At 33.3% G+C, this 25,178-nt stretch overlaps 7 protein-coding genes and 1 non-coding gene across 10 annotated transcripts; 5 read left to right on the top strand and 3 right to left on the bottom strand.

The window, feature by feature from the left end:
- Positions 1 to 1,402: 1,402 nt before the first annotated feature.
- On the bottom strand, positions 1,403 to 5,044 carry LOC107476768 (uncharacterized). Of its 3 annotated transcripts, none has more exons than XM_016096654.3 (6): positions 4,916 to 5,044; positions 3,101 to 4,208; positions 2,677 to 2,711; positions 2,394 to 2,595; positions 2,177 to 2,279; positions 1,403 to 1,839 (listed from the first exon to the last, which is right to left on the bottom strand). In XM_016096654.3, the coding sequence occupies exons 2-5, from the start codon at positions 4,118 to 4,120 to the stop codon at positions 2,277 to 2,279; spliced, it is 1,260 nt and encodes a 419-aa protein (XP_015952140.1). In that variant the 5' UTR covers positions 4,121 to 4,208; positions 4,916 to 5,044; the 3' UTR covers positions 1,403 to 1,839; positions 2,177 to 2,276. The 3 variants fall into 3 exon arrangements, with proteins under 3 accessions (XP_015952140.1, XP_052114560.1, XP_052114559.1); XM_052258600.1 differs by having other exon boundaries at positions 3,101 to 4,217; XM_052258599.1 differs by lacking the exon at positions 4,916 to 5,044 and having other exon boundaries at positions 3,101 to 4,889.
- Positions 5,045 to 5,638: 594 nt separating this feature from the next.
- Positions 5,639 to 5,720, top strand: TRNAS-GCU (transfer RNA serine (anticodon GCU)). Its single transcript has one exon. It is a non-coding gene; the product is annotated as a tRNA-Ser (tRNA).
- Positions 5,721 to 6,214: 494 nt separating this feature from the next.
- Positions 6,215 to 7,226, top strand: LOC107477137 (calmodulin-like protein 3). The gene has a single exon (XM_016097098.3). It carries the CDS (start codon positions 6,504 to 6,506, stop codon positions 6,969 to 6,971), a length of 468 nt encoding a protein of 155 aa, XP_015952584.1. The 5' UTR covers positions 6,215 to 6,503; the 3' UTR covers positions 6,972 to 7,226.
- A 2,025-nt stretch (positions 7,227 to 9,251) lies between these two features.
- LOC107477064 (heavy metal-associated isoprenylated plant protein 36-like) lies at positions 9,252 to 10,389 on the top strand. Its single transcript, XM_052259474.1, has 3 exons — positions 9,252 to 9,278; positions 9,383 to 9,467; positions 9,677 to 10,389. The coding sequence occupies exons 1-3, from the start codon at positions 9,252 to 9,254 to the stop codon at positions 10,387 to 10,389; spliced, it is 825 nt and encodes a 274-aa protein (XP_052115434.1).
- A 553-nt stretch (positions 10,390 to 10,942) lies between these two features.
- On the bottom strand, positions 10,943 to 13,294 carry LOC107476765 (protein FAR1-RELATED SEQUENCE 4). Its single transcript, XM_016096645.3, has 3 exons — positions 13,179 to 13,294; positions 11,984 to 12,618; positions 10,943 to 11,743 (listed from the first exon to the last, which is right to left on the bottom strand). The coding sequence occupies exons 1-3, from the start codon at positions 13,285 to 13,287 to the stop codon at positions 11,528 to 11,530; spliced, it is 960 nt and encodes a 319-aa protein (XP_015952131.1). The 5' UTR covers positions 13,288 to 13,294; the 3' UTR covers positions 10,943 to 11,527.
- A 171-nt stretch (positions 13,295 to 13,465) lies between these two features.
- On the top strand, positions 13,466 to 16,654 carry LOC107476764 (uncharacterized CRM domain-containing protein At3g25440, chloroplastic). The gene is made up of 4 exons (XM_016096644.3): positions 13,466 to 13,625; positions 14,039 to 14,372; positions 14,985 to 15,386; positions 16,096 to 16,654. The coding sequence occupies exons 1-4, from the start codon at positions 13,537 to 13,539 to the stop codon at positions 16,588 to 16,590; spliced, it is 1,320 nt and encodes a 439-aa protein (XP_015952130.1). The 5' UTR covers positions 13,466 to 13,536; the 3' UTR covers positions 16,591 to 16,654.
- Positions 16,655 to 18,343: 1,689 nt separating this feature from the next.
- LOC107477136 (uncharacterized) lies at positions 18,344 to 19,792 on the top strand. The gene is made up of 5 exons (XM_016097097.3): positions 18,344 to 18,447; positions 18,542 to 18,594; positions 18,811 to 18,948; positions 19,031 to 19,120; positions 19,393 to 19,792. Exons 1-5 carry the CDS (start codon positions 18,391 to 18,393, stop codon positions 19,559 to 19,561), a joined length of 507 nt encoding a protein of 168 aa, XP_015952583.1. The 5' UTR covers positions 18,344 to 18,390; the 3' UTR covers positions 19,562 to 19,792.
- Positions 19,793 to 22,141: 2,349 nt separating this feature from the next.
- Positions 22,142 to 23,490, bottom strand: LOC127745760 (uncharacterized). Its single transcript, XM_052259478.1, has 2 exons — positions 23,365 to 23,490; positions 22,142 to 23,227 (listed from the first exon to the last, which is right to left on the bottom strand). The coding sequence occupies exons 1-2, from the start codon at positions 23,488 to 23,490 to the stop codon at positions 22,142 to 22,144; spliced, it is 1,212 nt and encodes a 403-aa protein (XP_052115438.1).
- Positions 23,491 to 25,178: the final 1,688 nt, after the last annotated feature.

Raw genomic sequence — 25,178 nt, forward strand, 5'->3', positions numbered from 1 at the left:
CAAAGACTGATAAAAGACCCACTTATCTGAACAGTTTACAAACTTCAGGTTGCGCCCTTAAATTGAGACACTAATTAAGGAAAATCACTATTCAAACTTGGTGGGGACGTTAACCAGTTAAACTTGCAAATTGGGCTACCTAATCCTCAAGCTTAAATTATCATGTCTGCATCATTGGATGGTTGGTGGCCATTAATTAATTAATACTATCAATATTCATTAGGAGTGTTTATGGTCCGGCTCAACTCGAAGATTTGGTCTGATTCCAAATTTTTAGGGGCTAATTTGGTATGATTTTATTAGGTCTAGGGTCAGGTAAGGGTCTAAAAAATAGATTAGGTTATTGTTTCGGGTCGAATCAGGGCCATAGCTCGGGTCATCTGAATTTCAAACTCGATCCGGTAACCCGGTCATTATACACAATTAATATTTTGTGTTATTAGTGATAAATGATGGCTATTCTTATGTGGAATTTAAGTATTGTAAATCTTAATATTTGTGTTATTAATCATTATAAGATTATAAGTTAATGTTTTATGTTTAAAATACATAAGACTTTAGACTAAGTATAATATTATATTATTTGTATTGATTTAAATATTTGGTGTTATTAAATAATATTAGTATTGATTTTAGTTATACTTTAATTTTAAGAAAATGTTGGTTCTTGTTATATTTTTCTATGTGAATTTTACCATGTCAAATAATATTTAGAGTCTTGGAAATTTAGATATTTTTACATGCTAACTTACAAAAAGGTAATATTAACGGTCCGATTTTTACCCAGCATAATCGTGACCCAAAAATGTATAAGTTTCATCGGCTCTAGGGCCAGATTCAAGTCTAACAAATAGACTCGGTATATATTTCGAGCCGAATCTGAATCACATCAAATCCGATATATATTTTAAATTAGGTCTAAATCACATCAAATCCAATTTCACCCGACCCATAAACACCTCTAATATCCATATTCCACCGTCATAGATTTGCTGTATCATTAAAATGAATAATCAGATTTCAATAATATGGTCTTTCCGACAATTCGCATAAAAATTAATTTTTGATGAGCGCTGTCTCAAAGAGTTTATTTATTTTTTATAGTCAACACAAACTAAAAAAAATGAGATAATGGATTATGCAATAAAGTTGCCACTAAATCTCGTGATATTCACGTGATGATCCACAAAATCACATGTTCTTTCTTTCTTGTGCAAGTTCAATTATATTGATGATTTGGTGAGTTGTGCTAGTTCATCCAGGTAACTTATTTTACACATAATTTTTTTCCATAATTTAATTAATTTTTTCCCCCTTCTTTTTATCCTCATTCCAAATTCACTCTAAGATTAGATCAAAATCAAAGTTATATAATCAAGATGAAGAATAAAAATGCATGGGTCTTATATGCTCAGCAACATAACTACATATAAGCTGTTTAACAAGAACATATTTAAAAGATAAGAAGGGTGCACTTTCCACAAGAACAGAGAAGAAAGATATACATGTAATAGCTGCAACTACTGACAACTGCATCCAAACTATAGGTAAAAAGACAATCCTATCCTGCATGTGTTCACAAAATTAAATATGCCAGATCAAAGCTTGGCAAGTCCAATGATGAATAATCAGATACATATAAATATACAACAAGCAATAGTGTCACAAAGGAAAAACATTAAAAAAGATGCAATAGTTGTTTTTCTAAATACCAAAAATAGAAAGACCTATATGGCTCACTTTCTAACTGTTTAATTGGAATTTACCCAAAATAGCTACCTCGCATTCTTATTTTTCTGTGATTCTAAGTTTCTAACTCTTCCAAAAGAATGAAGCAACCTGCAGCCAATTAACATCATTAATAGCATAATCTTACATTTCAATTGATGTAACTTTACTTATTAGAGCTAGATGGCCTCAGAAGATAATCTTGACGTAGAGAAGCAGAAAGAAATTATTGGCATTGAAGATTTTTGCTTATTTCTAATTTCTGATATGCTTCAAAAGATTTATCACATCTAAGACCACTTTTAAAGTGATTCTTTACCAAGTTATTGATTTAGAAGACAAAACAAGTAAAGTAATTGATTGTGATTCAAGAGACAGTAAAATTTTGATTTATCCAATATTCAATTTCATGAAACTAGAATATAGGGGAATAAGAGGATGCTCTTACCTACTAAATTTCATTCATCCACTTTCAAACCGTGGATGATAATTTCATTGGAAGATCTGTAACTAATGCCTCCAAGTGGCACCCAAAGCACTTCAGGAATTCACTGGATACGAAAAAAAAACAGAAAGCATAAGAATGTAATCATCAACTCGTACACGTAAATCCATTTTCTTTTTGCCATGCAAGTATATTTACAGTCAGAAGAATGTCAAAGAACCTTCGACATTCGTCGCATGGATCTTCTAGGCAGGATTCTTGCAACAGTATTCTTCATGCTCCTTAAAATTCTTGTAACAGGTGTGCCACTTGAGGCTTGAATTTCAGAGTCACGTTTTCTCTTTTTGCAAAGCTTCATTTTAGAACCCTGATCATCATAACCTTGGCCAGATTTCTGAACTCGATCATCTAACTGGGAGCATCTGAAAGCACAGTATCAATATGCTCAATTGCATGAAAGCTTTTAAAAGCACCAAAAAAGTTTTAGAAAGAAGAGTAATTACTCTGAACTCTCCCTGCCATCCACACTCATCCCCACCTGCAAACACAATGGTTATTTATCATACTACACATAAGTAATACACACTCAAAAACAAGTCAAGAAGCTTGTAAAGGATCATCAAAACTGTCTAGGTTTCCAATACAAGTAAATTCATATTTTGGCAGATACCTTGTTAAAGGTGTATTTCTGTGCAAATAATTATAATCCTAGGCAGAACATCGAGCAAACATGGAAATTTTTATTAAAGCTAATTAGCTACAGCACAATAGCCATCAAAATATATTTTATGTGGTAATACCAAAAGAAAGAATTCCTAAGTTGAACTAATCCAGCCACAACAAACCTAATATACCATATCGACCCCAAAAAAAGAAAATCATACGAGAATACACACCCTCCCATGAAGGCTAGAGAAAGCACTATACCCATTCTTCAGTTAGTGCTGCGAAATTGTTCCCATCAATAGCTGGGCCACATTGTTCTGTATCTGAAGTATTCTTTGGTTCACTTAAATCCAGGGATCCATCATTTTCACAGAGTGAAACTGAAGGATATTTATGACAACTTGCAGCTTCTGAAATTTGTAGCTCCATAGAACTGCTTAATGAAGCACCTGGACACACCACCCCTGGGTTCACACAGCAAGAATCATTTAGCAGATCACAATCTTGAAAACATTCATCGTCAGGCTTTGAAGATTGATATGCCAGTGTCCCCAGATCTGACAGTGAGTTGCCAACAGAATCACAAAGTGACTTGAAAGGAGTACCAGTAGCATCCGAATAAAAGAAGGCCTTAGACGCATCTTTAGCACAAGATTCAGCACCAAAAATAAAATTGCTAGGTACACCATAACTTTCTTCAGCTGAGAGAGTGGACTGATCTTGCATTAAGTTATTTACTACATTAACATCTGGTTCAGCTAAGGCAGAGCATTGATTTACCTCCTTTGAATTAGCTGCTGCTTTCACATTCATGCTGCATGGAGTTACTGAATCCGATATTAATGGGCTTTTAACTTTATTCCGTTGGTCTAACTTTACAACACTATCTTTTGTGAATTTCAAGCTTGAGGAAGATTTAGCCAGTCCATTATGAGCATCAATTTGGACAGGATTTGCATCCCACAAGGAACATCTTTCTTGTGTAGCGCTCCCTCCTAAGCAAGCAAGATCCTGCCGGAGACTCCAGGACTTGTTTCCGTACATAGTCTCACGTACTTGTACCTCATTTCGAAATCTGTTAGTCCAATCTGATGGGGATGAATTTAAATCAACGTGAAGATTAATTCCCTTGTCTGACCAAACACAGAACTCAAAAGAAGAGGGAGTAACTTCAGTAGCTTCTTTTATTAAAGAAGCAAAATCTTTGTCTACATAAGGTGCACCTGCTTCTACAGTTCCACGATTGTTTTGATGAAAGTTCTGCACTAAGCTCTCTCCCATTTTACCTGGGCGAAAATCAAATCTTTTCCCTAGCTATATATTACTATTCTGCAGAGATGTTTGATATATTCTATAGCAAAACTTCCTCCTGCATTTGCTAAAATGATTACATAAGAGATGCTCCAAAGGATTGTACAAAGAAAATATAAAATGCAATTAAAGATGACACAACTCTACCACATCATCCACCCTGAAATGGGAAAATATGCAATCTATATTCATCCTAAACTCAAGTATGATTTTCAGCTTCCAAACGGTTAAGTACAAAATTAAATAAGACTAAAAGACTGTCATCTCATAAGACTGTCCTGCTGTATAATTCATACATTGTAATTGCAATAAATCTACCATCCCTTCAAATGCTCTAAAGGAATTCTAGGAAACTTGTCACCCTCACCGAACCTTCAAATTCACTCGTAATTCATTATACCCTTTCCCGGTCCTAACAACCCCATCTCATACTTACGATAGCCAATAATTCCTACTAACATTATCACAACACAGCAGCAACATACACACAAACACGTTATAGACATTGACATAGCTCCTAGAACACTAACACACTGCAATTGCAAATTCCCCCCTTTTTTTTCCAGTTCTGTTTTTTACTGTGTCTTAAATTGTTACTACGAAAAAGTAAAAACTAAGATACATCCAAGTACACCTGCCAAATCAGATTTTCCTCTTAAAGAAGAGAAATGAAAACATAAGAACACCGTGTGTTCAAATCTATCTTACGAAATCTGAAAACAACAAAAGCATAGAACAAAAAAATGCAGCAACGAGAAGCAATACCTGATCGGAAACCTTACTGAAAATGTGAGCAGAAAACAGCAACATAAAATAAGGAAGAAAGCGGAAAAAAATTGAGGAGCTTTAGGATCTTCAAGCTTAGCTTAGAGAGAGAGAGAGAGAGAGAGAGAGTTGACGCAAGGAATGGAGCGAAGGAGCCGAAGAAGGTTCCAAGTTCAAATCTGAGAGGGTAGTAGTGGCACTTTCGTAAATAATGGTATATTTTGGGGTGTTTCTGAGTTTGAATGGTTGCGTTCCTGTGCGGACAGACCTACTGAAAGCAGCATGGCTTTACGATGGGTACGGCTCTGGCAACGGGACACGTGTCACAGGTCAAGGGTACGCATGAAACGAATGGATAAGGCTACGTAGTTTCCCAAGTCAAGCGTGTTCCCATGCAAAACGAATTGTGTTCCACTTTTTGTCTTTTACTCTTTTTTTGGGAATTTGGAGTTGGATAATGCATTCTGCTTCTGCTCTTCAAATGTTTGAATTTCGAACACCAGCTCCCTTATCCCGTTTTGGTATCTAGAAATTTCCCCGTCATAAATAAATAAAAATGTCCAGAAATGCTTTTAAGTATAATTTGCTTAAACAATTTACTTTTTCATTTTCAATTAACAGAAGGGTTTATTTTTAGAAAAAGGTAAAGAAAAAATAAGAAAATGTTTCTTCAGATTCTAGAATTAAGAATTTGAAAATGCCTTAAGTATCAAGTATCAACCAGACGCTTTGGCCGAGTGGTTAAGGCGTGTGCCTGCTAAGTACATGGGGTTTCCCCGCGAGAGTTCGAATCTCTCAGGCGTCGTTCATTTTTTCTATTAATTTATACTTTCGAATAAAAAATAATTTTAACAAATATAAAGCTCAATTTATAATGTGCATCAACCTATCAACGCGTCTTTGAAGAAAAGTTGTGTTCAAGTTACGTCCCAATAACTTTATATAAATGCTAACCAATTTCAATTAAGAAACCAAAGACGCGTAAAAGTAAAAACTAAAAAGTGACTCAATAAAATGCAGCTCTCCATAACTCTGATCCCACTACTTTGCCCCTTAATTTAGAATAATAATGGTTTCTAAATATCAATACATATATTAGATATTTAAAAAACATGGTTATTTACGTTTATGTTCATGTACCATGGTTGTCAACTTGTCGAAAATATTTATTTATTTAAGCCACAAATACAGTTTTGGTTTCTTATTCACCACGAATAATTGCATACGTGAGACGTGACAAAATACAATAAAGTAGTTATTTAGTAGTTACTTTCAATTCCTCTATATATCATCAAATAAATCACCCTTCCCAAATTTAGAACAAACGAAGAATAAACACCTCAAATTCTCTATCCCTAGTAGTGATCTTCTTGAATGCCAAATATTTTGCTCCCTATTTTCCTTCTTTATTTTTAGTTCACAACCTCCTAAAATCTCAATTCATATCCTCTCTTTCAATTTTGTACCAAAACAAATTAGGTCTCCTCCTCCGTCGCCTCCTCCTCCGTCTTCCTCCTTCCTCTCCTTCGTCGTCAACTTGACAAATTACTCCTTTAGGAAGTAACAAAATAATAACATTCATAAAATTATGGATTCGGCCGAACTCCAGCGCGTTTTTCAAATGTTTGACCGCAATGGAGACGGCCGAATCTCGAAAAAGGAACTCAACGATTCTTTGGAAAAGCTTGGGATCTATATCCCGGACAAAGAGCTTGACCAAATGATCGAAAAAATCGACGTTAATGGAGACGGTTGGGTGGATATGGAAGAGTTTGGCGAACTCTACATGTCTATAATGGACGAACGCGAGGAGCGCGACGAGGAGGAAGACATGAAGGAAGCCTTCAACGTATTCGATCAGAACGGAGACGGTTACATCACGGTGGAGGAGCTTAGATCGGTACTTTCTTCCTTGGGGCTGAAGCAAGGGAGGACGGTGGAGGAGTGCCGGAAGATGATAATGAAGGTGGACCGCGACGGCGACGGCATGGTTGATTACAAAGAATTCAAGCAGATGATGAAAGGAGGAGGATTCAGTGCTCTTGGTTCAGATTAAATTAAATTTCTTTTCCAATTTTCGTCGTTAATTATAATTAATTAGCCTCTTAATCTCTCTTTGCTACCTTCTTTCTCTCTAATTTCTCTGTAGACTCTATATATAATGCATGTAGTTTTAATTTGTATTGGCATGCATGCACATAAATACATACATTTGGGTTTTCAGAATTCAAGTCGTAATTAATTGTGTTTCCAAAACTCAAACCCCATCATCCCTTGTAAATAATAAATTTTATGTTATCTTAGGTTATATATATTATACACGTGTGTATGTTAAAGAGATTTTTTTTTTTGTGACTGTATGTGAAAGAGATTTGATATGATATGATATAATCTATACTTATTTGTGGTATTTTTAATCTTTCCTTAACTATGCTACGTGTACATATACCAAAATTAATAATTAAAATTAATTATTAGTATAAAATATATATTAAAATATAAATAATTAAATATATATTAAAAATAAATTAAATAATAAATATATTTATTATATACAAATATATTAGTAGCTAATTTTAGTGACTGATTTTGATGTATAAATAATATTTTTGTTTCAATTAAATTGTTTTGTTTGATATCAAAATATAAGATTTTGTTAGTAAATATGGTTGAAAAATGAAAAGGTAAAAATTAAATATCTCAATTTCCCTTTATTAATACACTCATCATGAGATAACGACCTTTGATGCTCTTTCTTTTTCTAATACATATATTTCTTTTAGAAAAATTCTTTTATTTTTCTAATTTTATTTCTAGGTCTAATTCTAATGCTAATTACACTCAATTATATTGTCCACAAATTTAAAAATTCAACAAATATATAGCTCTAATTGAACAATGTAATTTTTAAGTTATTCTACATAATTATTAAACTAAACAATTAAAATCAATATTAATATTTAAAGTACACAATAATCATATATGATATTTTTTATTCTATATAAAAAATAAACCATACGAATTATATGTATATAATGCTGACATAATGAAAGAGGATTGAAACGATTCTAATACCATTTATTAACATTATTGAAAATATTGCTAAAGTATTTTTATAAGAAAATTTTATTGAAAACGTGATAAAACATAAAAAAGAATTTTTGTTTTTAGTTTTAACTCTACAATATAAAAGAAATAGAAAAAGATCATCTAAAATGCATTTGAATTAAAATGAATCAGTACTCTTGATTTATGAATTTATTTTTATTATCAATAAATTCCAAAAATTTTAGGGGTATATACATATATATATAATACGAGATATTAAATTTGTTGATAATAAAATAATGTCTATTCATACATTTTTAGCAAGAACACATATGATAATTGATAAAACGAAGCATGTGATTAAGGACATATATATGCTCAGTCAAGTAAAGTCAAATAATGTTTGAATCCCGATATAAGGTTTTATATTAACATGCTCAACCACTAATTAGAAACATATACTATAATTAAATGACATTACTCACTAGGCAACTCTGATTTTTAATTCTCTCTCTCTATATATATCCTCTGGTCTCATTTTATACTATTTAGGATGTTAGAATACATAAAAAGATGTAATCTATTGTGTGATACAGAGCACCAATTGATTAAACAAAATGAAAGCTCTTATATGATAAAATAAAATTAAAGTTCATATAACTTGAATTTATTTGAAATCTTGCACGAACAGATACCCAAATATTTACATCAATATAAAAAATTCATAAAAATGCCTATAATTTGAGAAAAAAAAAAACTGAATCAATATTTTTCATTTGCTTTCTATTTAACAATTTAAGAAAATAATTGTTTTTTTTTACAATATTAGATATATTTAAATATTTTTCTTATTTAAAAGTAGGAAGAAAAATCAGGAATATATATTATTATTCTTACTGAGTTATTGTATATCTAATGTTTGTTTATAAAAAATTATTGAATAAAAGGTTTTGTCTACGAAAGATGTTTAAATGTAAATGAAAGTATCAAGTATTAATGGATATCAATGATATTACTATATTCCTATAATTAATTATAAATACATTACTTTTTTGTATATTCATTATTAGAATAGAATATTATACATTCTAATTTAAAAAAGATATTATACATTTTAGATCAAGCATTATATTTTTTCAAATCAATTTCATATATTCAAAGATATATTTTCTTTTTTCTTTTTCCTTCTCTTTTTTTTGGGTAGATTATTCACCATTATATATTTGCTACTCATGCTAACAATTTACATAGCAATTGCTACAATCATTGCTTCAGAGATTTTTCTCTAATGGAAAACAATGACCCCGTTTCTCCGGTAATTCTTTGATGTTACATAATTTTCTCTTTACATACATTCCATTTAGATAGATATATACATTAACCTTTTATTTATTTTTATTTTATATTTTTTCTTCACAGACTTGTGTTGTTCTCAAAGTAGTGAATCTCCAATGTTGTGAAGCTTGTCCTTCCAGGGTGAACAAAGAGCTTAAGAAAATTAAGGGTATGTATATACATATAAATATGACACTATGATTTATAGCTTTATGCACTTTTTTTTCTAATGACATATGATTTAATTAGTCCATCAAATAATGGATGATCTTAAAAGCTAAAGATATGTAAAGACATGAATTAGTAAAATTTTTTGAAGATGTGTAAATTTTTTTAGAATATGTACACATAACATTTTGGAATTGCTAAATTATGCAGGAGTTACTGATGTCCAAATGAACAGAGAAGAGGGACTGATTACAGTTTTTGGTGAGGCAGATTCTTCAAAACTCATCAAAGCAGTGAAAAAGGTTGGAAGAAAAAGAGCAGTGATTTATATGGAGCCTAAAGATCAACCTACTGAACCAAGCTGCACCTGCTTAGAACACACAAAGAGCACAAAATCCAAGAACTCAAGCATCCCTGATGACACAAAGAGCACCAAATCCAAGCACACAAAGGCGAGTGCGAAACATGATGATGATGATTCTGATGATAATTGCTCTGCTGAGGCTGATTTTGGTGACGACGATCTGCCTCTGCCTCTGCCTCCACCATTTAGTGATCATGGAGCTCCTTCAAGGTCCAACAACCATGTTGCTTCTAATGCAAGCTATCATCATTATCCTCAAAATAATCCAATAATGCTAGGTACCAATAATGGTGGTGGTGGTGGTGGTTATTTTCAAGGGACAACATTTCCTGTGCCTGCATATATTAATACATATGCAAGATTTTGTAATGGCTACAATGAATGTGTTCCTCCTCCAATGGGTTATGGTAGACCACAACAACCACCTTATCAATACAGTTACTATCAAGATCAACAGCGTTATCCACCACAACCACAGCCACAGCAACAGCCTCCTCCTCCTCCTCCTTCTCCTCCATGCTCATATTATGGTGATGCTAATGGATGCACCATATCATGAGCTCTGCTACTTATTATATAGTTGCTTCTTAGTTCAATTCTATATTCTTCTAATGTTTTGGCGTATATCCTATGGTTTGCTCATATATCCTAAGGTTTGATTTTGACCTTTTTTTAGGCAGAGAATTACCTAACTAAGAATATGACATTATTTTGTATTTAAACTACATTTTAATCTATGACTTCTGCATTTTTTTATGGAAAATTTGTTGTCTGTGTCTGAAGTTTGTGGTGACTTTTTGGTATATACTTTATATATATTATTTTATTTATTTATTTTGTGATATCTATTTGAAAGATAAAATATATTTTATTTGTATTTTTATTTTCTATTACCATTTTCAATGTTTTTTATTTTCAGTACTAAAAATAAAAATACAAACTGAATACATCCTTAAGATTCCCATAAGACATGGGAGTAAGAAAATAAATAGTGAAAAAATACACATAGAAGTAAAATGAAACTAAAATTCAGAAAGCAAATATTAGGATTATATACTATACTTGAGATCCATTCTAATGTCTTAAACCATTTTTAATAGTAGTAAACCCAGTTAGCAATGGAAGCTTGAACTTTCATTGATTACTTCACTCGTTGCAGCAAAGGAAATCATACATAACACTTTAGAGCAAATCAATTGATGGAAGCTGAGCTAAGGGAGAAAACATGAACATGGATTGGGAGCACAACATGCTCATACAAGTCTCATTATATATACAAAATAGATTAATCATTACTAGACACAAGAGTCAAAGCCTTGGATCATGTTTTACAAACTCATTAAAAAAATGGAACAATTCAACTCTACCATGGCATTTGAATGCTTCTCTTGAGTAATAATATCATATTTCTGGCACAGCTCCACAAGAATCAACTCAGATGAAACCAGGCATTGACAGTAATTGGCTTTCTTCTTCTACCAATTAAAAGTGTCATTCATTCGTAGCATAAATAAGAAAACAATACAATGAATTTCATTGCATGAGAACCCCACCAGACATCTAAAGCAAGGAACAGAGAGCAAACACCCTAGGGTCAGCAATTAGCAGAATACTACTAACATTGCACTTTGTATGCTTCGCATCGCAGTATTTTTGAATTGACAGTTGGTTTCTGTGTTTCGTCCGGGGGGAATTATTTAAAGGGTGGCTAATTGAAAGTTCAATTGACTTTGTTCTTCTTTGCTTTCCATCTCCTTTACATTGTCTACTATGTGCTGTATTTTCTTCGATAGGCTCTCGTTATACTCGTCAATGTGCTCGAGTATCAATTCAAGATGTCTTTTGTAGGTGGCAGACCTCTTTTTCTCTGCTGTCAACTGCTGATTTAGTTCCCGAATTCTATCCCGTTCGCCCTGGAAAATAGTATCAGAAAACAAAGAGGTAAGTGGGGGAAAATAAGCTGAAAACATGTAAAAGAACCAATATTATCCTGAAAAACTTCATTCTGAAATAGCCTGATGCTAATCTCCAACATTTAGCTTAATAGTGACATCATGATCCATCCAATTTGTCATTTCTAATCAATCTGGCATGAAGTAACTGTGAAGATAACTAATTTAGTAGTGCATAGCAATGGAAGAAGGAGAACTGACCGGATATTGTTCGTAGATGAAATCCCTTCTGCCACCTCCTGGACCAGCAAGAGGATGTGTGTGTTCCTTTACAAAACGTGTAACAACCCAGCTACCAGATTTTACTTTCCTTACCATTATCATTGCCTTGCAACCAACCCTTGTCTCAGCCCTTTGCCGTATAACATTTTCGCGCTTGTCAGTCATCCTGTATCCCTCTTTGTTGCAGACAAAAATCCGCCCAATAGCAGAATTATCGATCCTTGATCGAGAGAGTTTACTAACACGTACGATGAATCCAACACTCGTGGCATATGCATTGTAGAATGCATGTGCCTCTGCTTCTGACTCAAACTCCTGTCCCACATAAGGTTCAACAGGTGAAACAATTGGGACCGGAAGTGCGGGAACAGCTAGGGTTATGGCCCCTCCAGCAGAAACTTGAGTCACATCTTGACCTTGGCTTTGAACTGACACAATAGCACGTCCATCGATGTTATTTCCATCATCACCATTGTTTCCTTCGTCAGCGTTGTTCCCTTCATCAGCATTGTTTGCTTCATCTGCGTTGTTTCCTTCATCGGTGCTACAATCGTCAGCCATGGCAGCATTTTCTATTGCCTCCCCATTATTAGAGCCATCAATCTCAACCTCCACTGCAAGAACATAACAGCTATAAGATTTTCAGAGCCAAAGAAACATTCTACAGAACAGTGCATAGCATAAAAAACAATGAATGAACATGTAAAGAAATAAAACCCTAACCCCAAGATTGTTCTTTTTCTTCTTGATATTAAGAAAAAGCTTACAAACAATAAGGGAAAAATTAACACAATTTGGTTTAAAACAAGTTCTAGAGCAGAGAAGTGACTAATAGAAGAGAAACATGAAAATCACACCGAGAAATTTGCAAATTAATTCATTCCTCCACAAACAATCAAAATAGATCAAGCACTCTGCACCAAAAGCATGACTTTCGCATACCCTTTCAACAATCCTTTCTAAAAACACCAAACAATAATGATTCGATTGCTTTAAAGCTCAATACCAAATTCCCAAACCACAAAAGGGGGAGAAAACCCTCAAATTCTATCGGCATCAAAATCATCAACAGAATTTCCACATCAAGAATCAATAAACAAAATAAACATAAAAAAAAACAAACTTTACACCCTAAAAACGAAATTTTTAAAGAAAAAAGAAAAAAAAAACTTACTCAGAATTAGATTAACGTAGAAAACCGAACGTGATACCGCTTGTGTTAAGAGCTGCAAAGTGAACACAGCGAAGTAAAAAAGGAATAGAATTGGGGGAATGCGAGGCATATATGGACCCTAATTGTCTCTCCACGTGTCTTATTTCTATTGGAGAATCCATAATATAAAAGTCAACTTTTTTACATTGACTCGTTGCTTTGTTGCCACGTTTTCAATGAAGTGTACGCTGGGCCGTAAGATTAGAACCCGAACCCGATCCAATACGAGTGGGTGCACCACAAAGAAAGAACACACGCAGTGCACAACACAATAAGCTGCTTCTTTCTTCTTCGTCATCGTCTTCTTCGAATTCCAACCATGGCTACTTCGTTGTTCCGGAGCATTCGGAGAGCTTCCTCTCTTCTCAGATTCTCGTACTCAACTACCTCCTTTTCGGTTTCTCCCAGGTTTCTCTATCATTCCACGTGCTATTTTTTTTTTAAATTGTTATATACATGTTTCGTCACTTAACAGTCTTATACTAACCCCAGAAGGGGGAGAAAAAAAAAATTCATTTTTTCAGCTCCTGGGAACTGTTATGAACAATTCATTGAATATCTTAAGTTGGGTTAGCTTGTTTTCCTTGTTTGGGGTTCTAAGTTGGGGAAAGTTTAAGCCTTTGAATTGAAGCGTGAATTTGTAATGTGTGTATATATGAGCTATTTTGTGCTGACTGCTGAATCCCTTGTGTTCTAGATCAATTTTGCTTTTTGCGATTTTGTGTTGTGGAAAGTTTAAGGCATTTAATTGATGAGTTAACTTGTAATATGTATCAGTTATGTTGTTTTTTTTTTTTTCTCCTAATTCCTTTGTGCTCTAGGTCAGTTGTGAGGTCCCGGATATCGGTTTTCTTGCCGTTTAGGCAATGCAATTCAGTTGGGAAGCCGAGTTTGTGGTGGGGTTTCAGAGAGTTGAGCTATGGCACTGTGAACTTGGTTATATCGGAAGGGAAGACCAAGTTTGAGGCTCGCGAGGTTGAGCCGCCAAGGAAGGATAAATATAAGACTAAGAAGAAGCTGAAGATGCAGAGGAAGAGGGAGAAGGAGAAGAGGAAAGCTGCAAATAGGAGAGACCCTCGTTGGCTTGGTGTCAAGGGGAAGAAGAAGCAGAAGTTTGCCAATGCAGAAGAGAGAATCAAGTGCAAGCTTGAGAAAGTAAGCACTGTGATTGGATTTCTTTCTTGCCACAATTGGTGTAAGGAAAAGAGCTAAGCTTAGTGTTGCATAGATGTGTATATTGCGATCACCGGATATGATAGAATTAAGAATGAATGAATTAGAGAAAAAGTTAAGGCTACATCTATTGTGGTGTCGAAATAAGGTAGAATCGCGTCATAAGTTATTTGGTTATACTAGATCAGATGAAAGATAGCCGAATAGGCAGGGTTAGAAGAAAACCAAGGAACCATGGAGTAGCACTCCAAGTTGAATGACTTGTCTATAACATGGTTCATAATAAGACAGAATTATTATATTACTATATCTATATAGCCAACCTTACCTTGGGTAGAAGTTAGAAGAGATTTAGTTGTTGTTATTCTGCTAGCCAGCACTTTTGAAAGAGCTTCTTCATCTACTCATTCCTATAAATTTAGGGGTCTTTTGTTTTGTTGTATTGATATGTCGATCTCACAAGTTATTCAGTTTCCCTCTTTTAGGCCGCAAGGATATGTTTTAGGGCTAGAGGTTAAATTTATTAATTCATATCTTTTGCTTATTTCCCAGACATTCTACGGAAATTTGTAATGACTCAGATTTTAATCCCAGGCCAGAATTAAGGAATCAATGCTCATTGAAAGACTCAAAAGATATGATGTTCCTAAAGCTCAGGGTCCTGTTGCCAAACCTGATGGTTTGACGGGGGAGGAACGATTTTATTTGAAGAAGATGGCTCAGAAGAGTTCTAATTACCTACAAGTTGGCCGAAGAGGATTATTTGGAGGGGTTATTCTTAATATGCATATGCATTGGAAGAAACATGAGACTGTTAAGGTCATATGCAAGCCTTGTAAACCTGGCCAAGCACATGAGTATGCACAAGAACTTGCTAGATTGAGTGGTGGTATTCCAATCCACTTCATTGGAGATGACACTATAATATTTTATCGCGGAAAGAACTATGAACAGCCCGAGGTTATGTCACCAATAGATACATTATCCAAGAAAAAGGTATGTTTTTGTGTTCCTTTTGTTAATCTCAAATGCATTACTGAAGTATTTGTTCATCACATGCAAAAGCAAAATCACTGAAAATGAAATTTAGTTGCTTCAACATTTTATCTACATTTTCTTGCAGCAAGGTGTTTTAAAGTACATAACTTTTTGCTCTTAGCACATAATTCTTTTTGCCATTCTTTTTGTACGTAACATTTTATCTCCAGTCTGCATTTTCAAGTTGTATGAAGCTGCTATTAGCTAGAAAATGCGGGTTTGGAACCATTTGTTGCTGGTTTAATGTTCAGTATGGAGTTTGAAGTTATTCAATTTTCTTTTTCAAATGATGTTGCAAATGTGATCTCTTGCTATACAATATCTTTTCCTATTTGTTTTTTCTTGGTCTCACTTAAAAAGTGTTTGGCAAGACAACACACTTGACAATGATAGAAAAATTGAGAGAATCTATATTCCCTGATGAACATTTGGTCCAGAGTGACATTTATTTTGAAGTGGATGAAGTAACATGGAAATCTGTAGTTGACTTTTCATTTGAACTATACATATTTTTTGTAGCTTGGAGAAAATATTCTCCAGTTTGGTATGGTTTTTAACAGATTCCATGAAGATTTATTCCTAGTTCCAGATATCTCTTATTTGACAAAAAAAAACTCTTCTTCTAGAAGTGGTCAATTTTCAAATTTTATTTTTCATTTCTCTGCAGGCACTCGAAAAATCCAAGTATGAGCAATCTCTTGAATCAGTTAGGCGCTTCATCGCTATCGCTGAGAAAGAACTAGAGCTATATTACAGGCACATCGCACTCTACGGCAATCCGAACGACCGTAATCCCTTATCAGTTCTTGATGGCCCAAGTGGAGACTCCATCAGAAAAGGGTACCATAGGATTCATAAACAAAGTAACCCTGAGTTGATTAATGATCTTGCTGATTCCAAAGAAATGGGGCTATCAGAATCTGAAGATAATAACAATGAAGATGAAAACTTGTCAATGGATGAATCAGATTCTGAAGAGCACAGGATGCTATATACTAGTGACGATGATAAAGAAAGTGACGAATGTTTTACTAATTTGAAAGATGCAAGTGCAAGCTCAAGAGCTGGTTCATCACCATCAATGTCTAAACATACCTACCATTATAGTAATTGTAATAATCAATGTTTATTATCCAAAGAAATGCCATGCACTAGAGATTAGAGATAAATTTATACTATGCCTTATGTTGTATATATATGGCAATGAATGTTGGGTTTTAAATGACAATATAAAGGTTATTCAAGCAATGTAAGTTTTTTCATTCAAAAATATTTTTGAAAAAAAACGCATTTCTTATCAATCACGTTGATGAACATTAAATAATAGTAATAAAAAAAAAACTCAACCATAACTAAGTTGTTTTTGCACCTGCATGATGAAAAGAAATTGACAACTGGGGCTGGAGGGGGAGGGAGAGAACAATACAATTAAATATGTAAATTAACTAAAAGCACTTATGTTCATACCAAATGTATCAACTCCATTTTTTAATCATCATAAATTCGTACTTATAGGATTATAATATATTTAAAAAGTTAAAAAATAATAATTAACATAAAAGGCATCTATAATTATGATAGCTATATTTTTTTTTAGAATGATGTCATACTACTTATTTTATTTGCAATACAATTAGAGTGTATTATGAAAAAAATTAAAAAATTAGACTTATTTTAATAAAAAAATTATATGTCTATAGACATATAATTGCTTCTTGTTCATACCTCGACTTGCAACTTAGCCTAATCCAAAAGCAGGCAAGGTCTAACTAACAAAAACCAAGATCCACCTACCGGCATGTTCGACCTCATACGCCCGACTTGGTGTCCAGAACTTAAGTCCTACAAACGTGCTCATATATTTTAATATGAGATATCAACAACCTTAGATAAAAAAGGGGAAATAACCTCCCGCTAAGATAAGTCGATAAATTACTAAAGATAACTTATCTTTATTACTATATAAATACACTTCACTATCTCTAAGAGTTGAACTCAAGAGCATATCTTCGTTTTTTTAAATTTTTTTCATGCTCTCTGTTTCTGGGTTTCTGTTCATTGCTCTGTTCTCTCTTTTCTTAACTGCTCACTGCTCTGTTCTTCATTTTGTTGTGTTTGTGATTTGATTCTGTGCTACTTGTTATTGAACTGTGTTTGTGCTGATTTTGTGTTTGTTGTCTCAGATCGAAAGTCAGTGCTGCTTTGTGTTTTGTTAATGTATTTCTTTGCCAATTTCATTGGCATCTTTATCTTTGTTCGGGTGATAGCTTATCATGTTGTTATGGCTGATCCAAATGATGAAGGAAACTAGGATACTTTGTAGTTGTGATTTTTATGGTGTAGACTTAGCTATTTTTTTAATGGAAGTTAAGTTGATATAGAAAAGAGCTTTATTTTGAGAAGATGATAGAATATTTGTTATTAGTTTGGTTAATTTAATGATTTTTTCTTTTGGTGTTTTATGACTATCTTAATGAGTTCAATAGTTATATAATGTCTAATAAATGATAAATTGTTAACAATTTGATACAATGGTTTATATTTAGAAGATATTTTAAAGTTTATGTTAGATTATAATTATGTTGTAGGATATTTATTTATTATTTTATTATAAAATAATTTTTTTGATTAGATTACGGTTGAACTGAGTAGACTAATAAACCAATGACTTAAACGGTTAGATGATCAATTCCGTTTTTCAGAACTTTAACCCAATCAATATTCAGTAGTTAGTACGGGAGAGTACTTAGTCTTCCTTTTCTTTTCTTTTTTGGGACAGGACTTAGTCTTCCTTTTCTAGTTTTTGTTTCTTTTGTTTTGTTGTTTTTTTATTTTTCTTTTTTTTGGGCTGAGGCCCATTTAGAGTAACAAAAAAATTAAAACGTGCTGAATGCAGCCTAAATCCTAGCTCTTGTTAATTCGATTCCAAAGGAGACAGAGATTCAAACTCGAAATTGCATCAATGTCTGACAGAGAAGATAGTGATTCCGACGCCCCTGAGGAATTCACAACTCTGCAGGTCTCTCCTTATTTTTCTCTTCGTGCAATTCATCAAAATCGTTTTTTGTTATTGGATAAGTAGTTTGTGCTTAATCGAAGCTTGCGCTTCATAGGGTATACAACAAGACGAGGAGATTCGCAAAATTCAAAAAGAAAGTAAAGCTAGGTATGAAACGCTTTAATGCTTTGTTTCTTTCTATGCTTACTTAAATTTGAGCTTCAGTTGTTTCCCTTCCAAGTGAAACTATAAATTATTTATTTATTTGGTTAAATCCTCAAACTATGTTCAGTTGAAATATGCGAGGCTTCAAACTGTTTTGTTTAAAAATAAATCTCTATGCAAATTCTACATATCTGATAACATTATTTGTAAGATGAGAAGTTACAAATCCAAAGAAAGTAAGGACACTGCTCAAGCTGAAGATGATGATGTATCAGGTTCTGAGCCTCAGCATAATCCCAATCCAGCTTCAGGGTTTCTTCCAGATGACGTAGTGAAAATGCTTGCAGCTCGTGAGAAGTATGTGTCACCTCTCTTTCTCTCTTGTGCAGTGTTAATATGCATAATGGTTTAGATTTAAGAGTGCATAATTCTTTTGCAGACAAGTTTTCTTACCTTACTATGAAGGGGAGGAGGAGAAGGCTAAAACAAAGCCTGCCGCTTCAAAGAAGAGGAAATCAAAGAAGTCAGGGTGAGGGGGATTTCATCCTTTATTTATTCCTTTAGTTGGATTAATCATGTTGCTTGTTAATTTCTAAAAGGAAAATGCTAAGGACCAGCAACATTTGTGATTGGTAGCCATCAACTAGCCATCAATGATGATTTGATGGTGTGAGATTGGTGTGAGATTTCATCCAATGGCTCACCTTTCTCTACTGGTTACATGCTGGCCAAAATACAATAAAATTGCTGGCCCCTAGATTTTTCCTTTCTAAAATTATCTATTCTAATAATGGTTTGCAGTTTGGAACCTGTTATTTTGAGCGAACTAGGCCGTCCTCAATGTTTACAGGGTGCCTTAGAATTCTTGAAGAAAAGAAAAATGTCAGTCCAGAGATCGTCCTCTGCCTTGAATAATTCCAACAGAGCATTTCGGCTCCTTTCTAAGTCTGGTGTGATACTTCAGAAGTGAGCATTTTTTCTTCTTTTCTTTTGCCAATAGGTGCTAGCGTTTTATTTGTATCTTAGATATTATTGATTGTTTTTGTAATGGGAGACTTGTCCTAACTAGGGTGTTTGTGGTACGGTTTGGATTGAATGATTTAAAAAAAAAAACGATCCGATCCGATCTAATTTCGAGGGGTTTGGATTAGATTGGATTTACAGTTTTGTAAATTAAAAAAATTAAATATATATATTAAGTCTCAACATCAAATTTTAAATAACCAATAATGACATAGCAAGTTTTAAAATCTTAAAAAATCAATGATAACATAACAATAGAAATAACATTATAGGTTAATTAAAATAAATAAATAAATCACATTTTGAACATAAAATATTTATTAAATAATAATAATAATAATAATACATGAATAATATAAAATGTATAACAAATTGAACAACATATTATAAGTATAATTATAAATATAATAATAAAATAATAATATTATAGAACATTTTATAACACATTGTGCGGTTTGGATTGGATTGGATTGGTTGCGAAAAGTAGATTCAAAATTCGATCCGATTCAACGGATTGTAAAAAATAAAATCTAATTAAATCTGAATTAGTGTGGTTTTAATCGATTTTCGATTTGGATTAAATTGGATGAGCAGTTTAATTTGAATTGGTTTGAATTTGAACACCTCTAGTCCTAACATATAAGATATCCAAGATATATTTAGTTATAGTTATTTATCCAGACTGTTCTTTGCTCTACGGAAAAGGCTTCCTGAGCTTTAAGGGGTAACTATGAAAGAATTTCCCTTTTAGAACAAAGCCCAAAGATATTTGAATGCAAAATGACAAAATACAACTATTTTTTTTTGTTATAACAAAATACAACTATTAAATGAACATCTAGTCTAATGTTTTTTTTGGGCTCTGGCCCGTCTTAATACCAAAAAAAATAGTGAACATCTAGTGCTACAATTTTGATACTCGACCGCAAATGCAACCTTAGCATTAGCAGCCCACAATTAATCAATAATTCACTATTCCTATGTCTCATATCGGGATATATAATATACACTTGGTCGGTAGCTTAAGGTCAAGGTGCGGAGAAAGTTTCTTATATTGTCATGTATTGCTTATTTTTCCAGAAGATGGCAGTTTTGTAAAGAAATAATGGAAAGCATTATTAAATCCGATATTGTTGGAGATGGAGCTACCAAATGGAGCAAGAAAGAAGATGATACTTCCGGTTCCAGACGAATATCATTAAAATGTATACTAAAATTGTCCAATGTAAAAATGACAATATAACTTAAAACCCTTTATGTGTCAGCTTTATCTCATTAGAATAATTTCTATAGATATTTAAAATATTAAAAAAACCATACTATTATTTATTTTTTGTTTCTATTATTTCGTTGAAAATATAAATAAAACTCACGGTTAGTTTATTACTTGGTATGACTTGGTGCATTTGTAAATTTTTTTTACTGGAATAAAATAAAATAAATATGATATTACGTTATTTTCCTAGAATAAATTAGTTATATTTGTATTATATTTTAATTACATGTAATGGTGGTTTAAAACTATAAATTAGAAACATACATATATATTGTGGTTTCCAACAAAATTTTTTAATAAACACTTAAATTGGTTCTCAAATTTTAAATTGACTAATTTGTTTTTTAACAATTTTTTAATACTATAAAAGTCTTTGAAAGTTATTCACTTCAGATAGATAGATGAATCTTTTTATTATTTTCAATATAATTTTTAATATATGTTAGATAAATAAATTTTATAATAAAATAGTTATAAAATAATTTAAATTTAAAAATATTATTGTAAGAAAAATTAATTTTTTTTCAAACAAAAATAATATTATAATATAAATTAATCTTCTTGCAATACAATGAAGAGACCAAGTCGTGTACAAAAAAATTATTAGAAAGCAAAGTATTTAATCTAAAGTTTGTTAGAACTAATTTATTTATGAAAAAATATATATATTATTTCCATAAATTTTTGTTCTAAACCTAGATTTATGAATAAAATGAAAAACTTTGTCCAAACACAATATGGTACAAGCCTTAGGATTTGCTATTTGGTTATAAATTGATTTATATGTATGTTTTTTTTATTCATAAATTGTTATTTAGAACCAAGATTTGTAAAAGTTTTTAGTTTGGTCATAAATAATTATATAAACTACAATTTATATATAATTAAAATTGGATAAAAATATAATTAATTTTATTTTAAAACAATCACATAATATCATATCTATCATTGTAATTTTTATTATTTGTGAATTCCACTCTCTTAATTTAAATATAATTAAAACATTAATTTATCATCTTATCAATTTTCTCAGTTTGACAAATTTGATCCAAGACAAATATATACTTTTATATAAATTAAGTACAAATTATAAGAACTTGGGAAATATATTATTTCACAATTTTAAAATATGAAACGAGAACAATGCAATTGTAAATTGATAATGCATTTTCTGATGGGTTATTAAGACTAGATTAATATAGTTTTTTTGGTGACTAAATAGAAAAGAAAGAAAAAAGAGACAAAACCAAATTAATTGGCTAGGGTCATATCTAAATCTATTAGATGTTGAAGCTCACTCCATGGTTGGCTCCAATTCGAGTGAATATCCGCGACAGAAGCAGCTGCTTTAGCCATACAATCTGCAACACTATTTGCAGTCCTCTGAATTAAAAGAATAGAGACTCTCCAATTCCAATTCATAACCTCCTGAATATGCTTTGCCAAATCCCATTCCGGAATATCCTTACTAAGCATTCTTTGGTTTACCAAGAAAAGAGCTTCTAAACAGTCTGTTTCACAAATAACCTCACGAAATCCACTCTCCCAAGCAAGAAGTAAACCTCTCCAAATTGCATACAATTCAGCAAAAAGAACACTGCACACTTCGACTTTTCCAGTGCAACCTTTCAACCAACATCCATCAGGATTGCGAATAATACAACCAAAACCAGCATAGCCAGAAGGAGCAAACCAACTAGCATCACAATTCAATTTAACAGAATGAACTGGAGGTGGAACCCAATGCAAACAAAGTGAAGGAGGAGACAGAGATTGATGCATAGCAAAAATAGTGTGAAACTCCCTTACTGAACTACGAATCAAACTCACCACTTTACTAGCACTCCATGAATCATCTATATTAAATAAGTCATGATTTCTGCTTCTCCAAATCCACCAGATAGTCGAAAAGAAAAGAAAAGCATCTCCACTCCTTGCACCTCTGTAGAGCCAATCATGTAAATTCGAGTTATCTGAATACAAGCCTAAAAGGGTCCAGACCTCCTTGGCACTAGGGCACTCCCGAAGACAATGAAGAATGGATTCAGAACCATTCTGACACCGATGACAGGTGCTAGATAAAGCTAAACCACGACCCAAACGAAACTCTGCCGTAGGAATAACATTATGAAGACTGAGCCAAATCAAGAACTTATACTTCTCAGGAATATGCAGACGCCATACCCACAACCAATTATCATGCTCATTCCAGTCAAACTTTCTTTTGGCTAGCCAACTGTACCCACTCCTAGCTGAGTAGAGTCTAGAAGATGCCACACCCCACGACCAACCCGAACTCTCTCCAGCATTCAAATCCGGATTATAAGCATTCAAACGCTATTTGACATCTTCTGGAATGATAGAGAAAATATCATGGAGATTCCATTGACCATCTTTCCAAACGTCTCTAATAGTTAAATCAGAGTCAGATATATGTACAAAAGGGACATCTTGAGCAATTGGGCCCTCAATACTCCAATTGTCAAACCAAAAAGATTGATCAAGTGACCCAACACACCAAGAGAAGGCATCCTTAAGAGCACCAAAAGCCTTTGAGATACTCTTCCAAACACGAGAAGCGTTTCAAGAGACAAGGCCATCTAAAACTCCCTCATTCCTCAGATACTTCGCCCTCAATAGAGCAACCCAAGGCTTGTCCTGACAATAAAAAAATTGCCACACCAATTTACCAAGTAAAGATATATTAACACACCAAATTTCTTTGAAGTGATCACAGTCCTCCAATTAACAAGAAAAAAAAAAGACCTCTACCATCAACTTGCCCCTTCCATAAGAACTGTCTCATCATAGAAGATAATTTATCGCAAACCCAATTTGGAAAAAAGGATACCTGCATATGATAGACAGGAATGGATGCTGCAACAGAATTGATCAGGCAAAGTCTCCCTGCTTTATTTAGAAGCCTTCCTTTCCAATTAGCTAATCTTCCCCTCACCTTTTCAATCACCGAATGAAAAGAAGCCCTACTGGTACGGGAATGATTAAGGTTAACTCCAAGATATCTTCCTAAGTCCAAAGCAAAACGTATTCAAGAAACACTAGTAAAAATATCTCTTCTACGAGCAGTCACATTTTTAGAACAAAAAGCTTTAGACTTTTCAAGATTCACTTTCATGCCAGATGCCTTGCAAAAAATATTAAGAGAATGCATGACCATTTGGACCTGACTTTTTGTAGCCTGGCAAAAGAGTAAGAGATCATCTGCAAACATCAAATGAAAAAATTTTGGGCCACCCCTAGTGACAGAAACTGGTTTCCACACACCCTCGACCACCTTATGAGATATATAGCAGGCAAGTCTTTCCATACAAAGCACAAATAAGTAAGGAGACATTGGATCGCCCTGTCTAAGCCCCTTCTAGGAGCAAAACTATCCAATCTATTCCCATTCCACATAATAGAAAGAGAGGATGCACGGACACAAGTCATAATCAAATTAACAGTGATGATAGGAAAACCAAAAGCAATGAGAGTACTCTCCAAAAACCTCCAATCCACCCTATCATAAGCTTTTTCAAGATCAATTTTAAAAGCAAGAGTACCTTTCTTGGATTTTGTGTGCTTCATGAAATTCAAAATTTCTTGGGCCACAATAATATTATCAGGAGCACCACGACCCGGAATAAAACCTCCTTGTAAAGGACTAACAACATCTGGAAGAAAAGGCCGAAGTCGGTTAGTCAATACTTTGGTGATAATTTTATAAACAACATTACACAAGCTAATAGGCCTGAAATCCTTCATAAAGGTAGGATTATCAATTTTAGGAATAAGCACAATCAGAGTTTCCATGATGCTAGGATTTAAGAACTCTCCCAAAAAAGCGCTCCGGACAATATTCCAAATCTCAGTGCCTACTATCTCCCAATATTCTTTAAAAAAATAAGCTTGAAAGCCATCTGGACCAGGAGCCTTAAAAGGGCTCATACTGAATACTGCTGACTTGACTTCCACAAAAGAGACAGTCAATTAACCTAGCACAAGCCTCAGTGCTTAGAGTGGGCATCGGAACATCCCCTAAACAATCAACCTCAACCTCTTCCGTTGTACCAAAGAGATTCTTGTAAAAAGAGAGGGATTCTTCCTGGAGAACATCTGGATCAGTAGACCAAGACCCATCTCTAACATATAATCCATGTACTCTATTATGGTTTCTACGCACCAAAGTCTGAACTTCAAATCAACCTAATTCGAACTTCATCTCTATGTAATTCGAATTACACCCACGCACGCGTTCCCAAGTAATTCGAATCATGCCGTTAAAAAA

The sequence above is a fragment of the Arachis duranensis genome, chromosome 3 (assembly GCF_000817695.3).
Source record: "Arachis duranensis cultivar V14167 chromosome 3, aradu.V14167.gnm2.J7QH, whole genome shotgun sequence".
Classification (NCBI taxonomy): Eukaryota; Viridiplantae; Streptophyta; class Magnoliopsida; order Fabales; family Fabaceae; genus Arachis; species Arachis duranensis.

What these genes read in the sequence shown, in the direction of transcription:
- LOC107477136 (XM_016097097.3), top strand. Translation starts at nt 18,391, where the DNA reads ATGTCTGACAGAGAAGATAGTGATTCCGACGCCCCTGAGGAATTCACA. An exon ending in AGGAATTCACAACTCTGCAG is followed by an intron (nt 18,448 to 18,541) that starts GTCTCTCCTTAT and finishes TGCGCTTCATAG; the next exon opens with GGTATACAACAAGACGAGGA. An exon ending in AGGAAATCAAAGAAGTCAGG is followed by an intron (nt 19,121 to 19,392) that starts GTGAGGGGGATT and finishes AATGGTTTGCAG; the next exon opens with TTTGGAACCTGTTATTTTGA.
- LOC107476768 (XM_016096654.3), bottom strand. Translation starts at nt 4,120, where the DNA reads ATGGGAGAGAGCTTAGTGCAGAACTTTCATCAAAACAATCGTGGAACT. An exon ending in CAGCACTAACTGAAGAATGG is followed by an intron (nt 2,712 to 3,100) that starts GTATAGTGCTTT and finishes TTGTGTTTGCAG; the next exon opens with GTGGGGATGAGTGTGGATGG. An exon ending in GATGGCAGGGAGAGTTCAGA is followed by an intron (nt 2,596 to 2,676) that starts GTAATTACTCTT and finishes CTGTGCTTTCAG; the next exon opens with ATGCTCCCAGTTAGATGATC.
- LOC107476764 (XM_016096644.3), top strand. Translation starts at nt 13,537, where the DNA reads ATGGCTACTTCGTTGTTCCGGAGCATTCGGAGAGCTTCCTCTCTTCTC. An exon ending in TCCTTTTCGGTTTCTCCCAG is followed by an intron (nt 13,626 to 14,038) that starts GTTTCTCTATCA and finishes TTTGTGCTCTAG; the next exon opens with GTCAGTTGTGAGGTCCCGGA. An exon ending in TCAAGTGCAAGCTTGAGAAA is followed by an intron (nt 14,373 to 14,984) that starts GTAAGCACTGTG and finishes TTTTAATCCCAG; the next exon opens with GCCAGAATTAAGGAATCAAT.
- LOC107477064 (XM_052259474.1), top strand. Translation starts at nt 9,252, where the DNA reads ATGGAAAACAATGACCCCGTTTCTCCG. An exon ending in ACAATGACCCCGTTTCTCCG is followed by an intron (nt 9,279 to 9,382) that starts GTAATTCTTTGA and finishes TTTTCTTCACAG; the next exon opens with ACTTGTGTTGTTCTCAAAGT. An exon ending in AGAGCTTAAGAAAATTAAGG is followed by an intron (nt 9,468 to 9,676) that starts GTATGTATATAC and finishes TAAATTATGCAG; the next exon opens with GAGTTACTGATGTCCAAATG.
- LOC127745760 (XM_052259478.1), bottom strand. Translation starts at nt 23,490, where the DNA reads ATGGCCTTGTCTCTTGAAACGCTTCTCGTGTTTGGAAGAGTATCTCAA. An exon ending in TTTTTGGTTTGACAATTGGA is followed by an intron (nt 23,228 to 23,364) that starts GTATTGAGGGCC and finishes GATGTCAAATAG; the next exon opens with CGTTTGAATGCTTATAATCC.
- LOC107476765 (XM_016096645.3), bottom strand. Translation starts at nt 13,287, where the DNA reads ATGCCTCGCATTCCCCCAATTCTATTCCTTTTTTACTTCGCTGTGTTC. An exon ending in CTACGTTAATCTAATTCTGA is followed by an intron (nt 12,619 to 13,178) that starts GTAAGTTTTTTT and finishes ATGTTCTTGCAG; the next exon opens with TGGAGGTTGAGATTGATGGC. An exon ending in TCATCTACGAACAATATCCG is followed by an intron (nt 11,744 to 11,983) that starts GTCAGTTCTCCT and finishes ACTATTTTCCAG; the next exon opens with GGCGAACGGGATAGAATTCG.
- LOC107477137 (XM_016097098.3), top strand. Translation starts at nt 6,504, where the DNA reads ATGGATTCGGCCGAACTCCAGCGCGTTTTTCAAATGTTTGACCGCAAT.